Here is a 22,055-nt window from a genome sequence, read left to right as displayed (position 1 = left end):
ATCCACCAAAAACCAAACCCATAGATGTGTTAGCCTTTCTATACTTTCTGGCTCCTGTGGCACCTTTGGCACCACCTTGGTTCCTACTGAAGTCTCAAACATATAGCTTAATTTTTACAAGACGAACAGCTGGGCTTTAGCAAAGTTACTCAAACTCATACCATAGAGACATCTCTGTGTATCCTAATTTAATGTACTATACATCTAATAGTCTGTCCTAATACTTCTTCGTTCTTTCCCCAGTCGTATAAGCAGCAGCAGCAGCACAGAGCCTTTGACAGCCTCCCATGGTTCCCTGGGTCGAAGCAGCGGCGCCAGCAGCTCCAGGCACCGTCCCCACTTCTTCAGCCAGCTTTCAGGACAGACCTTCTACAACAACGAGTACGGACACCTGTCCGAAGAGGGCTTCTGCGACTTCTTCTCCTCACCCGATGCCCCCTGCCTGGCCTCCTCCAATGTGTAATCTTAGCAGAGATGCAGCCCGCGAGAACGGAGAGGGTTAAACATAAGTGGACAGGGAGGTGTGTAGACTTTAGTAACATCCCAGTATTGACATGTAACCAGTCATTTATCAGTAAAGATCAGGCTATAGATCCTTATGAACAGAACTGACCTCTACTCATCTCAAAATCCTTCCTCTCCTCTACTCTCCACTCAGGCTGATGCCTCAACACATGGACTGAGCTGTATAGCTATATGTGCCTTTAGTTCCTCAATTAAGCCACTGGGTGGCAGCATTATGACAAAAACAAACCATAAGTATTTTCTATTCACACATTTATATTTTTATCTTTTATATATAGAGTATTCTTCCTTTATTTGTACAAATTATGACGCATATGGGAAGAAATAAAGAACTTTATCTTCTTCCCGGTCTTCTCTCTATGATTAATATGAAGCGGGAGCTGTCATTATTGCAGTGAAGTATATGGTTTAAGTAGAAATTTCCATTTGTCATGCTGTGATAAATTACAGGTCCACAGCGAGCTAGAGCCACGATGAACCCCATAATGGACCAATCAATGAAACAAGCAGATATTTGTGAATCTGTGTCATGCAGTGGAGGTGGAGACGCTTAGATACACGACACCGTGAACAAGGAATAAGTGACGGAGGTAAACAGAGGGATGTAGGGCGAATAAAAGAGTGAGTCACTCTGAGCACCTCTTATCAGAGCTGGACGTAAGCATGATGACAGCTGTGACAGCTTAACACCCTCTTACATGCTTACATCACAAATGAGAACCTGCAGGGTGTTGACTCTGGCTGCCAGCTGAGGGAAATGAGTAGCATTTTGGGTGCAAAGTCCACTTTACAGACACACAAACAATTACAGCCACTGGAGCTTAGTTGATGTTAGTCAGAGGTGCAAAGGTTCCATTTTCGGTTTCTATGAATAATTGTTGATATGGGCACCTGGATAAATTTTTTCAAGTTTCAAGTGAAAAAGAGCTTAAGCTGACACCTTTGAACTGAAATAATTATCATTTGAACCAGGAGCTCGCTTCTTTATTACTTCCCTATATAACCTGGACTTTATTACTTGACTGCTGTAGTTGTTATTATGAAACCAACCAATTTATTGCACCTTTTTAAGCCAAAAATATAAAATCCTTCTTTGTTAAACCTCAGACTAGTAGGTGAATACTCCCTTATGGATCTGTAAACCAAATCTATCCTAAATTGAGGATTAATACCAAAATCAAAGTTAGTACAACAGGTATAATGAATGGAAATCTAAAGACATGGAGAGTACAACAGTGATTTCTATGGTACCTTTACTTGAGGAACACATAGCATTACAGAGTAATTTGAGACAGAACAGGAAATGGATGACCTTTACAGTTGAAAGACCAGTTCTGTTGGCTAGTGATTATCACTGTCCTTGATCAGAGGAGGTCTTTTATACAACAGTAGAAAAGAAAAGGACCAAAGAGGAAAAACATCTTGGCCTACAAGTTCTCTCCTTACAAAACCTAGTCTTCTTTACAATTTACAACTTCATGAAACACAATAAGTAAACAAAGCCATGTACCATGTATAAAAATTGTACTAAATCAATGTATCTCTTAGAAAAAACATTTACTACATTCTTTGCAATAAGTGAAATGGAATGGAAAAACTCAAAGTGTTTTTTATTCAGTATAAATGGACTGAAAAGAGACCAATGACCCCTGTATTGAAAAGAATCTCTAAAAAAGTGAATCTACACAGATACCGTAAGTTGTAACATGCATGAGAAGAAGGTGGGAAAACACTGGTTTTAGTGGCAGCCACTGAATCTGACAAACAAATGAGAGCTGATGGTAATTCTGTATGGTGGAACAGTAAACATAAAGGCACACAGTTTAAATACTGGAGATAAAATAGATGGGCTGAAAAAATGATTCAAAATGTAATATTACTGACAGTGTGAATTAAACAAAACACTTTAGAGTTTTAGAGTGAGTCCAGTCTACACCACGCAGCACAGGCTTATAAACCAGGACAATTCCTTCAAATGATCATTCCCTTTGGCACTTAAATCCAGCCATAAATTTAAATTTCTCTATGATTGAATATATGTGGAGATTCGTGTCACTTGATGCTAGCACCAAATTTCCAAAAATTTAATATCAGCACAAATGTGAGTTATTTGGTTTTTTTTTTTTTTTTTTTACTTCATTCTAAATAAATCAGGTGCTGCCTTCAAATACCAATACTAGTTGAACCCTGACACACAGTACTTCATCCACACAGTAACAAAAGAGCTTCCATCCTCCTCCCCTCTCCTCTCCTGACACTGAAGACGGAGGAAGCGGACATGTGATAGTCAGCGTCCACACGTCACCAGAGCAGACGGAGCCTGAGAGGACTTTAAGTAACTGAGACGCAGCCGTGTAGCCTGGTAGTTAGATCGAGTGCCGGAGCCGCTTCGCTGGTCACGGTGATACAATCTCCAAAAGGAAGTTGGTTTGAGCAAGGGTTGGATTTAGCTAACAGGCTAGCAACTCTGCACTTATAAATAAGATGCGAGGAGGGGTGGGGAGCAGTCCTCATGACATTTTTCCTATCTGGATCTTCTTCCAGGCCTCTGAAGCGGTGAATATACAGGAGTCAATGATTCCCGCCACTGTGAACGTCCCACCAACAATGGCACAGATCTACAGAAAAGAAAAGTCAGTCCGTCAGTCCCGCTATTTAAAAAGCTTTTGGTATTTTCCTTTGGTTATAAATGGCTCAATATCAGCTGTGTTTAATCAGTTTAAATCATAACAATACATTACACTGACACCTCAGAATGTGCTGGAATCCAGCAAAGAGCCCTGGCTGCAGCTTGACTCACAATCTTGAGCCATGAGTCATAATTACACTATACGCAAGTCATATCCTACCCACACCTTAAGTCATGATGAACCTAAACAACACAAAAGACAAATAACGGTGTAGCTCATCAGCCAGGCAGCCAATTTAATCCTGACCGCATTATCAGTCAGCAGGAAACCTTCCTGATGATGTGGTACGGGCTTAGCCAAAAATTCCTCATCTGACAAGTCAGGTGGGGAGTGGAGGCAGAGAAGGGTAAAAGGAATTCAGGAAGGAAAAGAAAACCTGATATTTTTACTACAGGTTAAACTAACAAAATATAACTTTTTAAATAGTTGTGTGCTGGTAGGTGGACAGAGCTAGAGCTTCAGATTTAACATACAGTTAAAGATCAATATCAATCAATATTTTATAGGAAGAAAGCAAATAGTGCTGTCAGTTTAACGCGCCATTAATGGCGTTACCACAAACCCATTTTAACAGCATCAATTTTTTATAGCGAGATAAACTCCTAGCACACTTTGTAGTTTTTTTCACATGCTGTTGCAACAACTAGTAACGTTAGAAAAACTACAACACCACACCGGATCTAGCTAGACTGGAAACAAAACAACAGGCAGGCCGCACACACTTGTTTAACGTTACGTTTTGAGTGGATGGCAAGCGCGAGACGCCAAAATGGATGGATTCCTTGTTGTCTGGAAATGTCAACAGGCTTGTCTGTTTGAGTAACTGGCTTAAAGCAAAGAAGTAGTAGGCTTACCTTTTATTGGTAACCGTTACTGTTAATTCTTTCTGAAATAAGAGGCTTGGTTGAGCCTCTGGTGAATAAAGAGCAGTAGCCTGACTGCTATGTTCAAAGCAAACTTGAGAAAAGTATTAAGCCATGGTTTAACTGCACTATAGGCTGAGTCCTAGTTTATCTTACATGTGCACTTTGTAATTTAATTTTGTATAGCCCTGTTTTGATCCCTTAGAAAGGGCTGTTGAAGGGGCTGTTTGTGTGACAAAGTATTTTTTTCACCCTTTTATTGATGGACAGTGTTAGATTGTGTGAGAGATTATTTGCTCCAAGTGAGAATGTTAGTGTGAAATTGAACACTACAGTATGTGCCAATGTTGTTTTCAATAAAAACAACATTTGTACAAAGCAAGCCGATCCACTTTTCCATGTTGATAAGAGCATTAAAATGAGAAAAAATAATGGGACAAAAAGAAATCAAGGGACATTTAGAATAGATACAAATGTGTGATTAATTGCGAGTTAACTATGACATTAATGCGATTAAATATTTCAATCGTTTGACAGCACTAAAATAAACATATTTACCATAATGTCAAACCATTTCTTTAAAGACTTCAAGAGACCTCTAATGAGACCAATAAAGAAAAAGCTAAACTAAAAAACTAACATCATAAAATAAAATTGAGAAATGAAAAACAACAGTAGCAGTCCCGACATAGTTTTGTCAGACATACCTTATTTGCTTATAGAGATGTTAGTAGACATGTTGCAGCATAAGAATTTTATTTAGGAGTAATTTTTTGTTAATTTGTTCAAGTTCAATTGTCATTTTTAGCTCTTTAGCCTTTTAGTTCTGTTCTTAGTCTCCACCAACTCCAGAGGTAAATATCTGGCTCTTTAGCAGTTAAACGCTCCACTATGTTCACCAGGTAGTCTCTAATGTTGTCTGCTGTTCAGTGCTAGGCAGGGAGCGTACAGTGGATTTATCAGAGCTTTTTTTTTTTACTGAAAACAGCTGCCTGCGGGTGAAAACATGGTTGATGAGATTAGTGCAGCTTTAAAGTGGTTTGTGTTCCCACAGGAGTTTTCCTGGAGACCAAAGCAGAGATAAGAGTGAATAAAGGACTTATATTCGTCAGGTGGATGGAAACATCAAATTCCAAATGAATACTACTGGTACTATCATATAAACTTACATGGCCAAAAAAAAGCTATTGCAGCTTTATTAATTGTTTAAAACCCAAAATCACAATGCACACTGTCCTGACCTTGAATTAAAATAAATTGATGTATTTATTCTTTTCAGACTTTGTTCTTGCAAAGCAATTATCACTCACTGTTGTGATGAAGCGGTAGAAGGGTTGCCTCTTCTCTGTGTACTTGACTGTGATTGGGCTGAGGTCGTATCGGAACCAGATTGCCGGGATGATCCTGCCCGTGTGGCTGTAAGCGACGTATTCCTGTGTGGGATGGAAATAGAGAGCGTGTCACAAATTTCTATGTGTCTTGGAGCTGCGCCCGGTGAGGGAAATTGATTCAATCAACACTAACAGAGGTAATCCCGTTATGTTTAGAAATCAATTAAGAGCAATCTATTATTTAATTCTTGCCTCTAGTGATGGAAGTGATGTTTATGAGTCATTACAGAATTGGTTTCCGATAAAGACACTTAAAAGTCATAAATGAGTCATTAAAAATGAATCTTGGCTGAATGAAACTGATGAAGTAAGCGGGAGGAGGCTACAATGTGTGAGTTATAGTTATGTGATGGCAGTATTAATACATTTAACATTAAAAAAAAAAAAAAAGATCCAAGCACTGATCCCTGCTCCAGCTGGACCTTTATTTATGCTTTGGCAATGAGATTTTGGAATATTTCACACAGGCATTCATCCTCCTCCACAGCTGACCTGCACTGTTATTACTCCAAACTCCAAAACACAGCTGTCAGTCAACACAGTTCTTGGAAGTGTGTTTATGGTTTGTTGACATCGAGTGAGCATTTCCAGTCACTAGGGGCGAGCTTTCACTTCCAGGTGAGTGCACAAGTTAACATGGCGATACCTGCTCCGGCCATATGTTGGGGCGGTCACGCTGCATCCATGACAAGTGCAAAAACAACATATGACATAGATGTATGATCGAATGGGTAAGAAAGAAAGGAAAAGAGGCAGCACCTTGTTGGCAACCGTGTACTGGTAGGAGAACCTCTGTTTGCCTGATAGGTCTTCATACACTGTTGGAACAATCTTCAGTATGTAGTCATGTGAAGCCAGAGCTGCAAGAGAAACAAAATTACTTCAATAAAAAAAAATAAAAAAATATCTTCAGTGTCCAAAAATGGATAAAGTTTTCTTAATGACGCATCTGGCTGGACTCCTTCCATTTGAGGTGCAGCGTCAGCTGTGTGAATCAAGTTTCCACTCAGTTTGGATGAAATACCCGTCCACTAGGTGTCTCATTTCATTGCATCATTCTATGTCAGCAAGCAGGCTTACTTTAATGTCACATGGTGGTTATGATGTGTGTGTTTGTGTGTGTGTGTGTGTGTGTGTGTGTGTGTCTGTGTGTGTGTGTGTGTGTGTGTGTGTGTGTGTGTGTGTGTGTGTGTGTGTGTGTGTAGTGTATATACGTACGATTAGATGACAGCCTGTCAGCTCCTCCTAATGCATTGAAGGCTCCTTTTACGTTTTGTACCTGTGTGACAAAAGAGAGAAAAGAGATCTGTGCTTAGCCTTGCTACGGTAGATTGTGACCTATGTCCATTTTTTTTTTTTGAGTATGTTTTAGTGTCCAGACCTGGAGCTTTTCTCCAAATGCCAGCTTGTGAATGGTGTGGGTCATGTCAGGGCTTTGGGGCTGCGCTGTAGCACTGTGTGTCGACACATGGAAGTTTCCTGGTACCTGCAGACACACACACACACACACACACACACACACACACACACACACACACACACACACACACACACACACACACACACACACACACACACACACACACACACAGAGAGAGAGTAAGTTGTGTCAGTAACACCACAAGCAACTCCAAGACATTTAGTTAACTAACAACCAAGTCTGAATACACACACAGTTGGTTGGAAACTAAATGGTCCTTGCCTCCGGAAGAAAAATCTACCCACTTTAACACGTCTCACATATTTCCAAATATTCCACAAGCAAGAGTCTTAAATGTACAACTGCTAGGTTAATCATTTGAAATGCACTGGAAAGACTGACGCACAAGACGGTGGTAGGACAAACAGGGCTTGACAGGGCCCAGACTATACTGTCAGATGTAACCGAAGCCGATCCCAGCACTCTTCCATTTAACATAACTCAATTTAGACCGGAGGAAGGACTCAGGTCCGCCTCATTCGTCTCAGGCAGGGGCTCACCCTCTATGTTTAACTTACAAATAAACAACTTATAGTCCCATCGAATATCAGGCCATCCAATCCATCATGATGTAATTTTGCCTTTCTCTGAAGGGGATCGACCGCATAAATGGAACAAGAAACAAAAAGGAATCCACAAAGTATGTGAGGGTTGTTCTTCGCCACTCTACTGTGTGACAAGGTCTTACTTTGTTAATGGTGAACTCTCCCTCAAAGCGACAGCCATCACCCTGGTTGAGAGGAATCTTCATCGAGTTGTCTATGTGACCGACCTCGTGGCGGCCCATCTCATCCTGGATGTCCAAACCCACCACTGAAAAAGACAAGCAGACATGGGAGAGAATTTAAATCTATAATGAACAAGAAAGAATATGAACTCAAATATTATACAGTTTCAGTTTCATCTGCTGGTTCCAAACTATTTTTAGTGCTGAGACAAAGAGTAAATTCATCAGTCAAAACAATGGAAATGTGATGGTTGATTAATCTCTTAAATCATCTAAGTAAAAATACAAAACTGCAACAACCCATTATCAATTAATCTATTTATTTTCTGATTAATTGATTAGTTTTAGTGATTAGTTTAGTCGTAAAAAAGATAAAAGCGAGCTAACAATGTACAATTACAATTCACAAATCAAACATATGCAATTTACAATGACTTAACACACAGAGAAGTAGAAATCCTCACATTTGAGAAGCAGGAACTAGAGAATGTTTGATTTTATTTGTTTCTTAATGAATCATTTATCAAACATTTGCTACTTTTCTCTGTTTTGTAGGATAATTTGGATCTTTATTTCAGTCCCAAAGTTCAATAAGTGCTCACACAGCCACAAAATTATGAATAAATATCAAAACAAACATTGTAATAAATGGAAAGATTTTCAGTTTTAGACTGTTGGTAAGACAAAACAAGCTATTGGAAAAAGTGACATTTTCCAGATTATTTGGACTCTTTATAGACTAAATGAATCAAAGAAATTATTGGTAGATTAACTGATAATCAGAATAATCAATAGTTGCAGCTCAAATAACAAGCCCTTTTTATTAACAGTGGAAGAAATTCTGAATATCATTGCAGTGTGTGACCCACAGAGTAAACACACAAGTCCAAACAGACCACCTATCCTGCCCTTCTGTGTTTTTCCATCTAGACTTCAGTAACCCCCCTCCTGCAGGCCGCCGTGTGTTGGCACACTGGCAGTGGCCTATTTTCAGAGCCTGCCTGCGCTGTGTGTTGGCCAGCAGTGCAAAGAGGGACGTCTGCCGGATCTGTGCTAAAACCTCCACATGCTATCCGACCTTTGACATTCAAGACAAGTGCCCCCAATCCAGATCTCAAAATACAGTGCACAAATATAAGTGAAGTCTGCCACTGTGAGTGCGTCTGAGTCGCTCGTTTCTCCTTTTTAAGACATTTAGACCTGGAAATGTGTTCATGTAAAGTGGATCCAGTGTGGCGGTAGGGGTGGGGGGCGAATTATTATAAGGTTACTACACGCGGTTCTGCTTTTCCATGAAGCCACAAATCAAGACCTGGCAACCCGTAAAAGGTCAGTGGAGGGAAACGGTTTTTAACTCTGGAACGACACAACAGAGCATAGCAGATAAATAATAAAAAGAGATGGAAATTTCAGCTTTTCCATGATGAAATGATTTCTCCCTCCAAGTAAATCTGTAATGGATGACAACCTGTTTGGAGGCCCAGCAAATAAACTGATGTACAATATTAACTTGCTGGGAGAATGGCTGAGAAACATTTCTGCACATTACATGCAGCTGCAGTGAGGTTAGACCAACGTGTTTGAGCTGGTATTTAAGAGGGCCCCACATTTCTGCAAAAAAAAAAAAAAAAAAAAAAAAATCTGCAAATAAACAAAACCACCATACACACAATCATCAAGAGCTTTAATTGGAAACGGCAGGAGGCGGCCTTTGTTTAGGCATGCCATGAGTGAGCTTGCTTAAACACATGGCCGACAGCTGTGCGTCCGCATGCCAAAGCCTCTCTCGCACAAATCTGGACTTCATTTTTCACACAAGCATTTATTAGCTTTGCCATTTTTGGATATCGCTCGATTCCAACCAATTGTGTGCGTTTCGTGTGCCGCCCAAGCCTCGCCAACATGCGTTTTGGGTGTGTATGTGTGTGTGTGCGATTTGTCATGAGGCATAGTTTCTGACGGGAGTCATGAGGAGCAAATAACCGGTGACGCTGCTCTCCATCCTGGCAAGCTTCAGCCGGGACTGCCCACCTCTCTCACACCGAAAGTGCAAGCAGACGAGCCAAGAGAAGTTACTTTGTGTCAAAATCAGATTGCAGCTGTGTGGCAGAGATCAAACGTAGGCGGCACGGGCAGGAGGCCGGGCTAAAATCTAGTGTTATTGAGGAGCGTGCCACAACACAACTGGGTAAACAAACCATTATGTACTTTTGAGCCTACTTCTTTATCTTGGGCATCATTATCTGTTGCAAATATGCCGCGTTAAAAGATAGCGACGCTCTCTGATAAGGGGAAAACCAAACTGTAAAAAGAAGGTTATACACAATGTGAAAAAGAAAAACATACAAACAGGAAGTGTAATGCAAAAAAAATTGAGTGTTGTATAAAATTTATATATTATGTATATACTCACAATCACAGTGTAAGTTTGGCAAACTGATGTTTAAACTCACTTCTATCTTCCCACCACTGTCTTTATCAGGATCATCCACATAGAGTTCATTTACACTGGAATGGACGGGAAAGGAGGAAAAAATGGTTAGATAAGCTGAAACCAAAACCAAACTTTTAATGAGTAATACGTTGTTGTTTTTTTTACTCAAACAATTTGAGTGTCCTTTGCACATTACGTTAACAGTCATCGTCTGCCAAATTGAAAGGAAAAGAGCATTTGTGTATCTCTATCGGTGTAAATTCCCTCCCCAAGTCATCCCTTATTACACATTGCCAAGAGGCTGACGCATGCACAAAGCCAATTTCCTGTGAGAAAACCGACTCTAGTCATTGGTTACAACACGGTCAGAGCAGAAGACATCATAATGGGGGCATTGACATTCATGATGAAGTGCCTGTATTGTATATTTCAGACTGCAGGTTCTTCGCCCATGTGGCAACAAAGGAACTGTCTCTAGATTAGTGTGTTTCAGTTACAGGATATTACAAGACACACGTTTATTCTGTGATTTGATACCGTAACACCTACATTTCAGTGGCTATGAATCCCGTCAGCTCAGACAGGAACAGGAAGAGAATGAAGACGCAGCAGAGAATGGAAACTGTGGACAGAGAAGAAGAAAATTTTTGAATTAATACTTTGTTTAAACGTAAGCCAGTATGCTGATTTTACTTATGGCACTTCTTTCACATTAATCTCAAATTACAGCAGAATTTCAAAGGATGATTAAAACCAAACGAGGCAGGCTGTTCCAGCCTCTAGGAATGGCTGACCTAACATATTGACATTAATGAAATCACAGCAGCCATAAAAGATTTCCCTAAATAGCTGTTTTACTAATGGTGTGAAGCCTGCCATTACGCAGGTTTTTAAAGAGACCCTCCTACACTAATTACACATTAAATACCATCTCAACAGGCAGCCATTACAGCATATCTGCTTTGAGAGAGGTGAGCTCATGCTACATGAGTCCTACAAACAGTTCATTCTAGGTTTCCTTAGACAAACTCACACACTGACAATCACACGGACCAAAAATGGCTCCTGCAAAGAAGCTTCCACTAAGAGCTAGACAGAAACCAAATTAGGAATATTAAGAGTAAATAATCCGTATTTTTGGTTAGTTTGAGCCAAAATAAAGTCTGAGCTTTAAAGGAGAAGTGGCCAGGCTTGTCTGTTTTACTTCATGTGTCAAACTAATCAGCCAAAGGGTCATAGAAAACGTTGTCGGTGTGTACTGAGATAAAAGTGGAAGGAACTGATCTGTCTGCGCAACTGTGGTCTATCTGGTATGACGAGATCCTGGTTCAGAAAGCTCTCACTCAGCAGGTGAGGCGTGTTTACGTGGCAACTGTCTCCTAGGATCGCACAGTCACATGACCTTGTGGTTGGCAGGGCCGAACCTGCGGCGGGTGGAGGCTTTACATAAGGTAATGTTTAACCAACAAACATTGGGGAGTGTTGCTATGACACATAGGCCACCAATTCAGGTTCATCAAAAGACTTGTACAGTAATTCTTCCCAGGCTTCAAAGGGCGCAATACTGGAAGAGGATTACTTAAGATCAGAGTAATGGACTGCTACTGATTTAAACTTCAACAGCTCCACAATGGAAATACTGACAAGCCAAAATGATTTACAAGGACTTCACGAGTGTCTTTTTTTATTTAAACTAGAGATCATCCTTCCCAGTGCCCACACATGGGATAAAATGGGCTCAAACAAAACTTCACTCTAACAAAGAGGAAACGTTTTTTTTTTCTCAGAGCTGTGACACAAAGAATCGGATACAATAACACCATGAATCAGTCGGTGACATCTGAAACTAGCCCTGCATTTTCTTAATCAGATGTGTCATTTATTACTGTGCTGCCAAAGGTTCCCCCACACAGCACAGTAAAATTTGAATTTTATCAGCAAAGGCAGGCCAAACAAATATTGTGACCGAAAATCAGTCAAACAAGTGGACTGGTATGCCCCGGAGACCACTGTGGCCAAAACATAGGTACTCTTCACAGTAAATACCGTAAAAATTTAACTCAAAAGAATGTGGCCCTAAAACAAAATAACAAAAGCAGACGGGGTCAAATATTTGGCCTTTTGTGAAGAAGGGGGGAGTCTGTTTCTGGTTCCCTCTGAACCACACAAGCCAGAATGTGAGTTGACCTGCCGCGGGTGAAGCAATAGCAGTCGTCTAATATCCAAATCAACTCAATGCCCTCAGCCCTAGACAGTGGATGGAGACAGGAAGGGTGTTGATTGTGTACAGGAAGAACTTCCATCCATTTCCTCATGGGTGGAAACTGTATGTGTATCTTTAGCAAACTCATTCTCTTCCCCTGTGATCCAGGAAGGTGTTTGTAATCTGTTTAAAGGCATTCACTATTCAGAGGCAGCACTGCTTATCTGTCATCAGTTTGGTTTGGGGGGGGTTTGACACTTTGTTCTACCCTGCGCTGTCATCAGCTGACCAATAAATAATCAACTCTAGAAAACGACTGAGGAGCCAAAAATGTGTCATTGGGTCTTTCAGCTCTATCAAGCAGTGAATAATCAATGCAATCACTGATTATAAAACGACTTACTGATGACAAGCAGGAAAACACATGACCTGACAGGAAAAGCATTCAGATTTCTACTGATGACTTATCAGGTGCTTCAGGCTATGAAAGAACATGATCATTAACATTCTTACCATACTAGTTGTGCTAAGACAGGTACGGCCCCGTGCTGAATGACTCCGTCAGCACGTACCTCTGCGCTGGGACAGGCAGGTACTTGAATTAGAGCTGTCAACTCCTCCCCATCCTAAACTGTTCCTCAATACCTCCTCAAGCAGTGCCAGGTACCACTTGCCACTTACCTTCTAATGAAAAGCCTACAAGTAAAACTCAATAGGTATGCTAAAGACTACCTCTGAAGTCCTGCTAAGATTACAGAGTTATTAGTTTTTGCTATTTAAGAGCAAACACCATGGCATGTGATAGGAGACATGCTTATTAGGTAAACTAAATTCCTTTATAATCTAAAAATGTATTATTTGGTTGAAAGAAAACAGACCTCACTTTCACAATATTGAGTTACTACCCTTTAAAGCTAAATCAGATACATAAGTTACTTAAAAGCTAATTATGAATAGGGTTAAAGGAATAATTTGATATTTTGGGTACACACTATTTGCTTTCTTCCCGAGAGAAAGATAAGAAGATTGATAGTAATTTTATGTCTGTGTGTTAAATATGAAGGTAGAGCTAACAACCGCGTAGCTTAGCATAAGGACTGGAAATAGCAGGAAACAGCTAGCCTCGCTTTGTCCATCCATCAGCGACCAGCTTCCAGCTATACTGAAGCTCACTAATGAACACGTTATGTCTTGTTTGTTTAATCCATACAAAAACTGTATGTTTGAAAAACAGTAAAAATGACTTGGTGGTTTTAATGTAAAGCTAGTGTCAATAGCAAGCTGAGCTTAGCACAAAGACTGGAAACAGCTAGCTTGGCTCTGTCCAAACAAATCCACCCGCCAGCAACTCATTACACACTCATTAACACATTACATCTCGGTTGTTTAATCCAGACAAAAACCTAAATGTAAAAACGACAATCAAACCGCAATTTGTCGTCATTTCTACTTTTTGGTTTGTTGTTAATTTGTGAGTAATAGAGGCGTTGCTGGTAAGCAGTTTTTGTTCCCTTTAAACAGAAGCAATCCAGCTGTTTCCAAATGTTTTCAGTTTCTGGTGTCTAAGTGTCTACTGGCTAGTTTCATATTTTATGTACAGACATCAGAGTGATATCAATCTTTTTAGCTTACTTTCAGCAAGAAATCAAATAAGTGTATTTTAAGTTTGTGACTAATTGTATACGTTTTTTGCATATTTAATCCTAAACACTTATTATAGAAGGAGCATCCTGGGATTCCTTATACATATATGGACAACTAAAACTTGATTTAACCATGGTTAATTGGTTTAATCGTGGTTTTGGCCCGCTGTGTGCGAAGGTCTACTCACTGAAAGCTCCCGTGTATGTGGGCTGGGTGAGATCTTTTGGTACTTTCCTGTAGATATCGAATCTGAGGAGAGAAAGAAGAAAAGAGGAAAAGTGGGGTGAGAAAAAAAACAACCTCAAACGTAAACACTACGTGCTGAGAAAAGAAGCACACTCTGTACCCATAAGGCTGTGCGATATTACAGAAGAGTGGTGGAATGTTAGCTTTGGACCACCGCCATTACACATAGCAGGTCCAGACAGCCAGCAGCAACACACACACACACACACACACACACACACACACACACACACACACACACACACACACACACACACACACACACACACACACACACACACACACACAGTTTGTACAGGGTTACACCTCTTCCTTTTGAATGTGTGCTCTGTAATTCTGACCTAACCCCAACAAAAGGTCTCTGACACTCATATACACACAAAAAAAAAAAAAAACACAAAGCTGACAAAAACACACCAGAGACACCAATGAAAAAGAGACACACTGGAGTGTAAACACAACCGCAGTAACGGCTTCAAATTACACAACTTGATCTTCTTGGCACTGAGTCGAAGTTACAGTACAATTACATTCAGTAATACAAGTAGTGAGGATTCAGATTGCAGATTTATTCTCATCTAAATCATCCACTTAACATTTTCGGAACTGACTGCGCGTAAACCGTGCGGAGGATGATCATTACCACCTGCAGTAATCAATTTCTCGTCTTGTGAAATACTGTTGTTGCCATTTTGGGGAGCAGAAAAGGGGGTGAATAATCTGCTGCTCAACACCAAAACTATTTAGGTTCATGAGTTCTTGCGCATGTCCTTTTTGGGCAGTGAAACATTTTCGACCCCAAACTCCATCGCTGACTGCACAAACCCCACCCACTCCCTCCTCTTCTCATCTCCCCTTTCACACTCGCTCCACACTCCTTCCAAAAACACTCACATTTTGTTCACATTTCTTCCACCGAGAGCAGCCAGTGAAATAATCACAGCTGATGCAATGCAGGGTGGGGGAGGAAGTGGGAGGGGAGGGCTTCCTATCCAGCCCTGACCCCACTGCTTCTCTTGCTTTGCCTCAGCTCCTGCTTTGTTTTTATCCCTGGATCCTTAACACCTCATCCAGCTCCCCCCCGGATCATTCTCTTTCTCTCTCTGATCCATATCCATCTATAAATTCCTGTGCCTGTGTCCCATTAGTATTAGATCATTGTGTGTTAATAGCTGGCCTGGCGGGATATATAGGGCAGACAACATAAGAGAGAGGCTGGGCGGGGAGCTCAGGGAGGGGTCGTGCTGTATCGGGATCAGAATAACTTCAAGGGTAGCACACTGCCTGAATGTACAGTCTTTCTTTCCTCATGTCCTCTCCACCCAGCCACAGCCCTCACCTCCTGAGACCACCAGACAGGTGGAGCACAGTGATATACACCATCTTTCAGGCATCAGGTCAAGGACTACATGCTCCCCCTGTGCAGAACATACATGAACTGTGTTGTTAAGAAACGATCTTCGATTCAACTCCAAACCCCTTTTTTGGTCAAAGTGGTCAGGCTGGACAGAAGAACTTTGTCCAGTTGCCATGTTTTGGGAGATGAAAGTATTTACCCATTGGTAACACTATATGAAATACACTAGGAAGAGTTTATCTCTCAGAGACCCCAGAGGTTCCTTACAAATATATGACTATATACAATATGTTTAAGTATAAATATATGGTGTTGTTCAAGCATACTTTTAAATTACCGTATTTAATAATGTACATTAATTTTAAAATTCTGATATCTATATACATGCATTTCATGTCACCATTTATTACTTATGACACAACTTTTAATAGATTTTAAATATGCTACGTATATACATGGACATACTTGTTGTGGTACTGGTTTACATAAGCTCTTTTAGAGTTCTACGGAAATCAAAAATTCACTTCAACAGATTTTTACTGAATACTGCTTTCATAGCATAACAATAGATCTTGGTTCTATTATATAAGCCATCTTAATATACTCATTTGTACATTTAAAATTATTTTTTACATACTTAAGTAGACTCTTAAATGCTCAAGCTACATTACGAGAACATGACACCCCCTGACCGCAGCGTATTAGCTTCACAGTGTCCCTATGGCACGACAAACCTAGCAAACAGTTGATTTGCCACAGTTTTATCTACATCTTTATCCGACACGCATATTTTTAGCAGTCACACATTCCCACTGCTAAATTTGAATGTGAGCGATATCTCACGTGAGGTGGAATCTGATGCACTGAACTGTAAATAGTCTCAGATGGCTGTATGTAGACAGTCTGGATAAATGAAGCACAAGACACATGGTCTGAATTATACTTGACGTTAAAGGGTTGGAGGTACTTTTGTTTATAAATGTATTAGACTTTTATGTAGATTTAACACATCAGTCACATTGAATAAAACAATATATGATTTCATTTGCACAGTTGACACAGACAGTTCCACATTGCAAAACAATGACGTCAAACTCGTGTCTACGCTGCTGGAAACTTACACCAAGAAAGAGTCATGGTGGAGAGGAAGAAACGGTCCAAAGCGTGGCCTCATTTCATGAAGAAACTCAAACTACTATAACTGTACTCTTTATCCACACTGTGTTCAGACTCTGAGACAATAAAGGAATCAATAAAGGAATCGACAAAGAATCAGACCGATAAGCAGAATCGATAATCGTATTAGTATTTAAAAAAATCTCCTTAGTTCCCAGATGGTAAGGCTGTAGCAGCATTTAAATTATATCATAACGTAACAATTAAATGTATATATGAGAAATGTATGTGAATTAATATACTTTGACATCGAGGTTGACAAAACAAAACAAAAAAAAGGTTTCCTTATACATTCAGTGAGGTGTATTTCTTTAAAGCCTCGTAATACATAATGTTCAATTTTTATATTTTTTAATTTGTTCAAACATAGTATTTTAAAATATACTTTATACTTTGTATTTTATATATATGCCAAAAGTGCACAGAATATTAATACATCATCTGCACCTTAGATACACTCAGGTATTACTTATTTTTAGGTTGGATGAGAACTCAGTTTCACTTCATTTGCCCGCCTGGGAACACTTTGTCTTCATGAATATTAATGTTGACTCTTGAGAGTTCACCTCTCGGTCCATCGCTTGTTTGTAATTTCCTGAATTACAGTCAACTCGTCTCCCTCCGTCACTTCCCCCACTGCTCAGTCTTCTGTAAAAGAGGCTCATGTTTTGTGATTAGTGAGTACATGGCGTACCAGCATCTTTCTGTTGACACCACGGAGCCACTTTTCCACATAAGGGGCCCTTACCAAATACACCATATCTTGCACATGAGTCATAATGAGTCAATAGTTCATCTCTTTCTTGTATTGCTGAGTAAACCCACATTACGGACAGTTACGGTTCTTCTTTCTGGCACGTGGTCATATCACATCATAAGCAACAGCGTTCTTTATTTAGGTTTCTATTAAGTCATCTGTATGCGTAGTGTACATTGAGTACCAAACAGTCACCCATCACTGTCAAGATGAAGAGATATGACATTTATTGACACTGAGCATGTTTACTGAGGCTCTAATGTCACCATGATCTAATCAACGCAGGAGCAAACACACTACATCACCAGGTTAGCCATTGTGTCAATAAATGACATAATCTGAAGGTCAATTAAACTTGGGGATGAAAGCCTTACTTCCCTCGTTTATTCATTCAGAAGAGGTGAATCAGTAGTTCTGAATGAGATTATCTTTGTTATTAGATCTTTGTGCAGAAGCTATATAACTGCTGAGTTAAGCCAGCACGCTCTGTCGTAACTCATCACAGTGTTATTCCCATTTTAGGTCATGTACCAAAAAAAAGGCATTTATAGTACATTATACATACGTGTGTGTGTGTGTGTGTGTGTGTGTGTGTGTGTGTGTGTGTGTGTGTGTGTGTGTGTTTGTGTATGTTTAGACATGACAAGCGACAAGCATTTTAAGCGGGCCGTGAACGAAACTCTACGATTAAACGAGAATGCAGTCAACCTGTTTGAAACATTGCAATTTCAGTGTGGATGCAAACTGACACAAAATCAATCAACAATCTTCTGATGCTAAAAGGAAAGCCCTTTAAATAATACAGAGGACAGAAAACCAATAAGCACATGGAAAGCATATAGCCTAGTTTTTATGTTGCTTTGACATTACAGTAGCAGCATGGTTTCATTTTAAAGGACAAAGCCAGTGATAGTCTATATTTCATCCAAAAAGACCAAAACCAACAATGAACTGATCCAACTAAAGTACTGCAACAAGTATCCAATATATGTTCACAATTCTGCTGCCATAAATACTCCCTAAATGTGTATTAATCCACAGCAGAAAATAGCCCTCAACAAATCGACTAGGACAGCTTGAGAGATGGACAGGAAATGGGGAGAGAGAGAGAGAGAGAGAGAGAGAGAGAGAGAGAGAGAGAGAGAGAGAGAGAGGGTGTATGACACGCAGCTGAGGACCACAGGTCGGATTCAAACCCCTGTCCGCTGCAGCAAGTACTCAGCTTTGGATCAATGGGGCGCCAGGTCCACCAGGTGAGCTACCAGGGTGCCACGAATTGTGAAGCTTTTACGTGTCTTAAAAAAAAAGTGGCTAAATGAGACTACAGAAGTTGTCTGTGACATGAACACCTGAGCTTTATCTACTCACTCGTCTGCCCTTACAGTCTCGTTGTGTTTATACTCACACTATTGTAACTCAGACCTTATAACTTGTAGATTTTAATTATAATATTTAATAACAAGTAGCCTAACATTAGCTTTTTACTTCTGACTTCATAGAGCTTATTTTGTGTTCTAGATCCCACTGGCTTATTTGTAAGAGGAACCTGGGTGATGGTAACTTCAGGGTTGGCCTAAACAAACAAAACAAACGTCATCCCTGCTGTACTCTATTCCCAGGAAAATTACTGAGTCTTCTTTACAATGAAATTATAAATGTGTGAGCTGTTTTTTAAATATGTGCCTTTGGTAGGAACCAGTGATCCTGGGGCTGAGTGCCACAAACAGGAAGTCATGAGAGATATACTATGATGGTTTTGGTCTTTAAACAGGATTTGTTGACAATCAGAAAGATAATAAGAAATCTGTAATTCTTTAACACTGAATACTTCTGATGTGGCAAACACATTCAGTAGTCCAGTACAACACAGCATTCTGGGAACACATGCTACCCCACACGTGGCGCAATCTACGGTAATCTATGCTGTTAGACTCTCACACTGCTGACTAACACCCCTCAGTATTTCTGAGTGGGCGAAACCTCAAAAGAACTAGTTAGTTGGTCAATCGAGCTTTCCAGCTGTTGCAACACAGGTTTTGTACAGTCTGGGCACCAAGTGAGGGAAGCATCTAAACAGCACATGACCACTGTGTAACCCCATTACACACCCGTTCTCACACAACCCTCAAACATAGGTCGTACTGTAAGAAGTGTAAACGAAGGTTACGCCGGATCCTGTATGTTGGTGAATTACTTCTCTCATTGCAACACAGCTGTAGTCTGTAGGAAAGACCACTGTGAGAACAGAAAGTTCATGAGTGTTATCTAGGGCTGCAACTGAAGATCAGTTACATTATCAGTTACCAAGTTTATATCTTCAAATATTTTAAAAATTAGAAATTGTCCAAACAGTCCAAAACAGAGAAAAGTCCAAACTTTGGAGAAGCTTTATTCAATTGTTTAAGTCATTTTTCAACCAAAAATGTTCAGTTTTGATGCTTTTCTTCGTCATATGATTTTAAACTAGGGATGCACGATATTTTCTAATTTCCCATTATTGGCTGATAATTAATATGCCTCGATAATTATCGTGCTTCCGTATTGTAAACTGAATATCTTTGTTTTGTTTTTTCCAAGACCCAAAGACATTTGAATAAGTCTCCTTGGGCTCAGTGACTTTTTGATACAGTGGAACTGATTAGTTGCAGCCTTGCTACTTTAAATAGTTTTATTTTGACTAAATTAACCCTTTCTCAAAAAACGTACATATGGAGCATGCGATTGTAACCATATGAGTTTGGTAAATTACACACAGTCACCGCCCACATTATGAAGTGACCTGTCTCACAGTGCAAACATCCTCTTCTTTATTTTGATTAGGGCGTGCTCTGTTGACATTTTCAACAGCCCCATAGGTGTGATTATTGCTCAAGTATCAGTAGATTAGGTTAATGGCTCAGCAGTGAAGTCAAGTGCATTTCTTCCTATATTCCCTGCATGTATTTTACTGTGTATTGGCGGCTAATGATACTGATTGTTTTGACCATTTTTTTTGTGTGTGTAAGCTCATTGGGGGAACCCTGTGATTTGTAAATAAGACTACACCAGCCTATCACATGTGTTTAATGAAACATGCAGCTCTGACAAAACTGTGTTGACTGTGAACTGTTGCCCTGAGGTTACTGTAATCAGTTTGTCTTGCAAGCAATTGGGATGGATGTGGGGAAATCTGCACATGCGCAGGCAGGTAGCCCGACAAAACCTCTCGCGCGCATACCTGAGCATCACTCCACCGAGTCGACAACAACTCTCCCCCTCCTCTACAATGTCCCCCATTCATACCAAACGTGAAACACTACTGGTCAACTTTGACTCGCTCATTAAGTAGACGATGCTTTGTTGATTCATCCAGAGCTCACAGACTGCAAACCTCCCCCCTTCCTCCTTCTCCTCCTTCTCCTCCTCCTCCTCCTCCTCCCCCCGCCGCCGTCCCTTCATATCTGACCCAAAGTGAAAGGAAGCCCCGTACTCACCTCCTAACATCGAAAGGCATGATGTTTGCACGTTTCTCGGGGGGAATAGCGGACAAAGCTACAAACAACGGGCAACCATACAGCTCTCTTCAATGCTACCGGTTGTTCATCGGTACCGGGCTGACGTCAGCTTAGGACGCTTTGCAAAAGCCGATTGGCTGACAGCTACTTCCGGTTCGCTCTGATTCTACTTCCGCCGGGAGCGGTGCAATTTTTATTTATTTTTTATTTTTGTTAATTTACGTTAAGAGATTAAGACATATTAATCTTAACGTTACCTATTGTCTAAGATTTAAAATGTAATAATAAATAAATAATAGAAACAAGGGACGACTTTTGATGTATCTTTTTTTAATTGTTTGTATTGTTTTATTGCCAAAAAATATACCGTACCGACTATACAGGCTTTATCTTATATTTGACTTACTAAGTAACTTAAATTACATGGAATTTATTTTATTTTCTTTCTCTTTTTACGAGAGAGTGGGTTATAATTTATAATAATAATATTCTAAGCCTTGTTTATTACATTAATTTGTTAGGGACCATATACACAAAACATTAATGTTATACATAGAGAAGAAATGCTTTGTATCACATTAAGTTGGTTAATGTCCATCTGTAATCCCTGACCAGCTGTTAAAAAGGCATCCTAAAAGTGTATAAACATAATAAATGCACAAAATAGTAGTCATACAGTACACATAATCCAATAAATAATAAACAGTATACATACGAGAATAAAACCATCCATTTAATTGATATATACTGTTTTTTTTAAAAGCTTTTCTCTAATTATTTACTCATTTGTGTACCCACTTGGTATGCAGCAAATTAACTAATAAATGCTTTATAACACACTATTATGTGTTTGAAAGCACATATTGGGGTATTTTCACGTGTTCATTAATGTGTTTGTTACTGTAACTCTAACTGATTGACAATATAATACAATATAATATAGTGTACTGTAGGCAGGCATTAATAAATTGTTATAAATAATTTAATAAATAAAAGTGTGTACACTGCTTAAAGTAGTGTTATCTAGGTTTTCCCAACTAGCTATTTATTAATTGCAGTGTATTAATG

At 39.8% G+C, this 22,055-nt stretch overlaps 2 protein-coding genes across 2 annotated transcripts in view; one reads left to right on the top strand and one right to left on the bottom strand.

The window, feature by feature from the left end:
* The window catches only part of flt4 (fms related receptor tyrosine kinase 4), a 43,752-nt gene extending 42,883 nt beyond the window's left edge, over positions 1 to 869 (top strand). The window contains exon 30 of the mRNA XM_051419116.1: positions 244 to 869. Coding sequence (XP_051275076.1) covers positions 244 to 463 — 220 coding nt within the window. The 3' untranslated portion in view covers positions 464 to 869. The remainder of the gene's footprint in view (positions 1 to 243) is intronic.
* An 892-nt stretch (positions 870 to 1,761) lies between these two features.
* ergic1 (endoplasmic reticulum-golgi intermediate compartment 1) lies at positions 1,762 to 21,127 on the bottom strand. The gene is made up of 10 exons (XM_051419117.1): positions 20,967 to 21,127; positions 14,145 to 14,206; positions 10,660 to 10,732; positions 10,090 to 10,184; positions 7,638 to 7,762; positions 6,851 to 6,955; positions 6,688 to 6,748; positions 6,229 to 6,329; positions 5,389 to 5,511; positions 1,762 to 3,143 (listed from the first exon to the last, which is right to left on the bottom strand). The coding sequence occupies exons 1-10, from the start codon at positions 20,984 to 20,986 to the stop codon at positions 3,036 to 3,038; spliced, it is 873 nt and encodes a 290-aa protein (XP_051275077.1). The 5' UTR covers positions 20,987 to 21,127; the 3' UTR covers positions 1,762 to 3,035.
* Between the last annotated feature and the right edge of the window lie 928 nt (positions 21,128 to 22,055).

This window comes from Dicentrarchus labrax, unplaced genomic scaffold, assembly GCF_905237075.1.
Source record: "Dicentrarchus labrax unplaced genomic scaffold, dlabrax2021, whole genome shotgun sequence".
NCBI lineage: Eukaryota > Metazoa > Chordata > Actinopteri > Moronidae > Dicentrarchus > Dicentrarchus labrax.
This window is presented reverse-complemented; position numbering and strand designations above follow the sequence as displayed.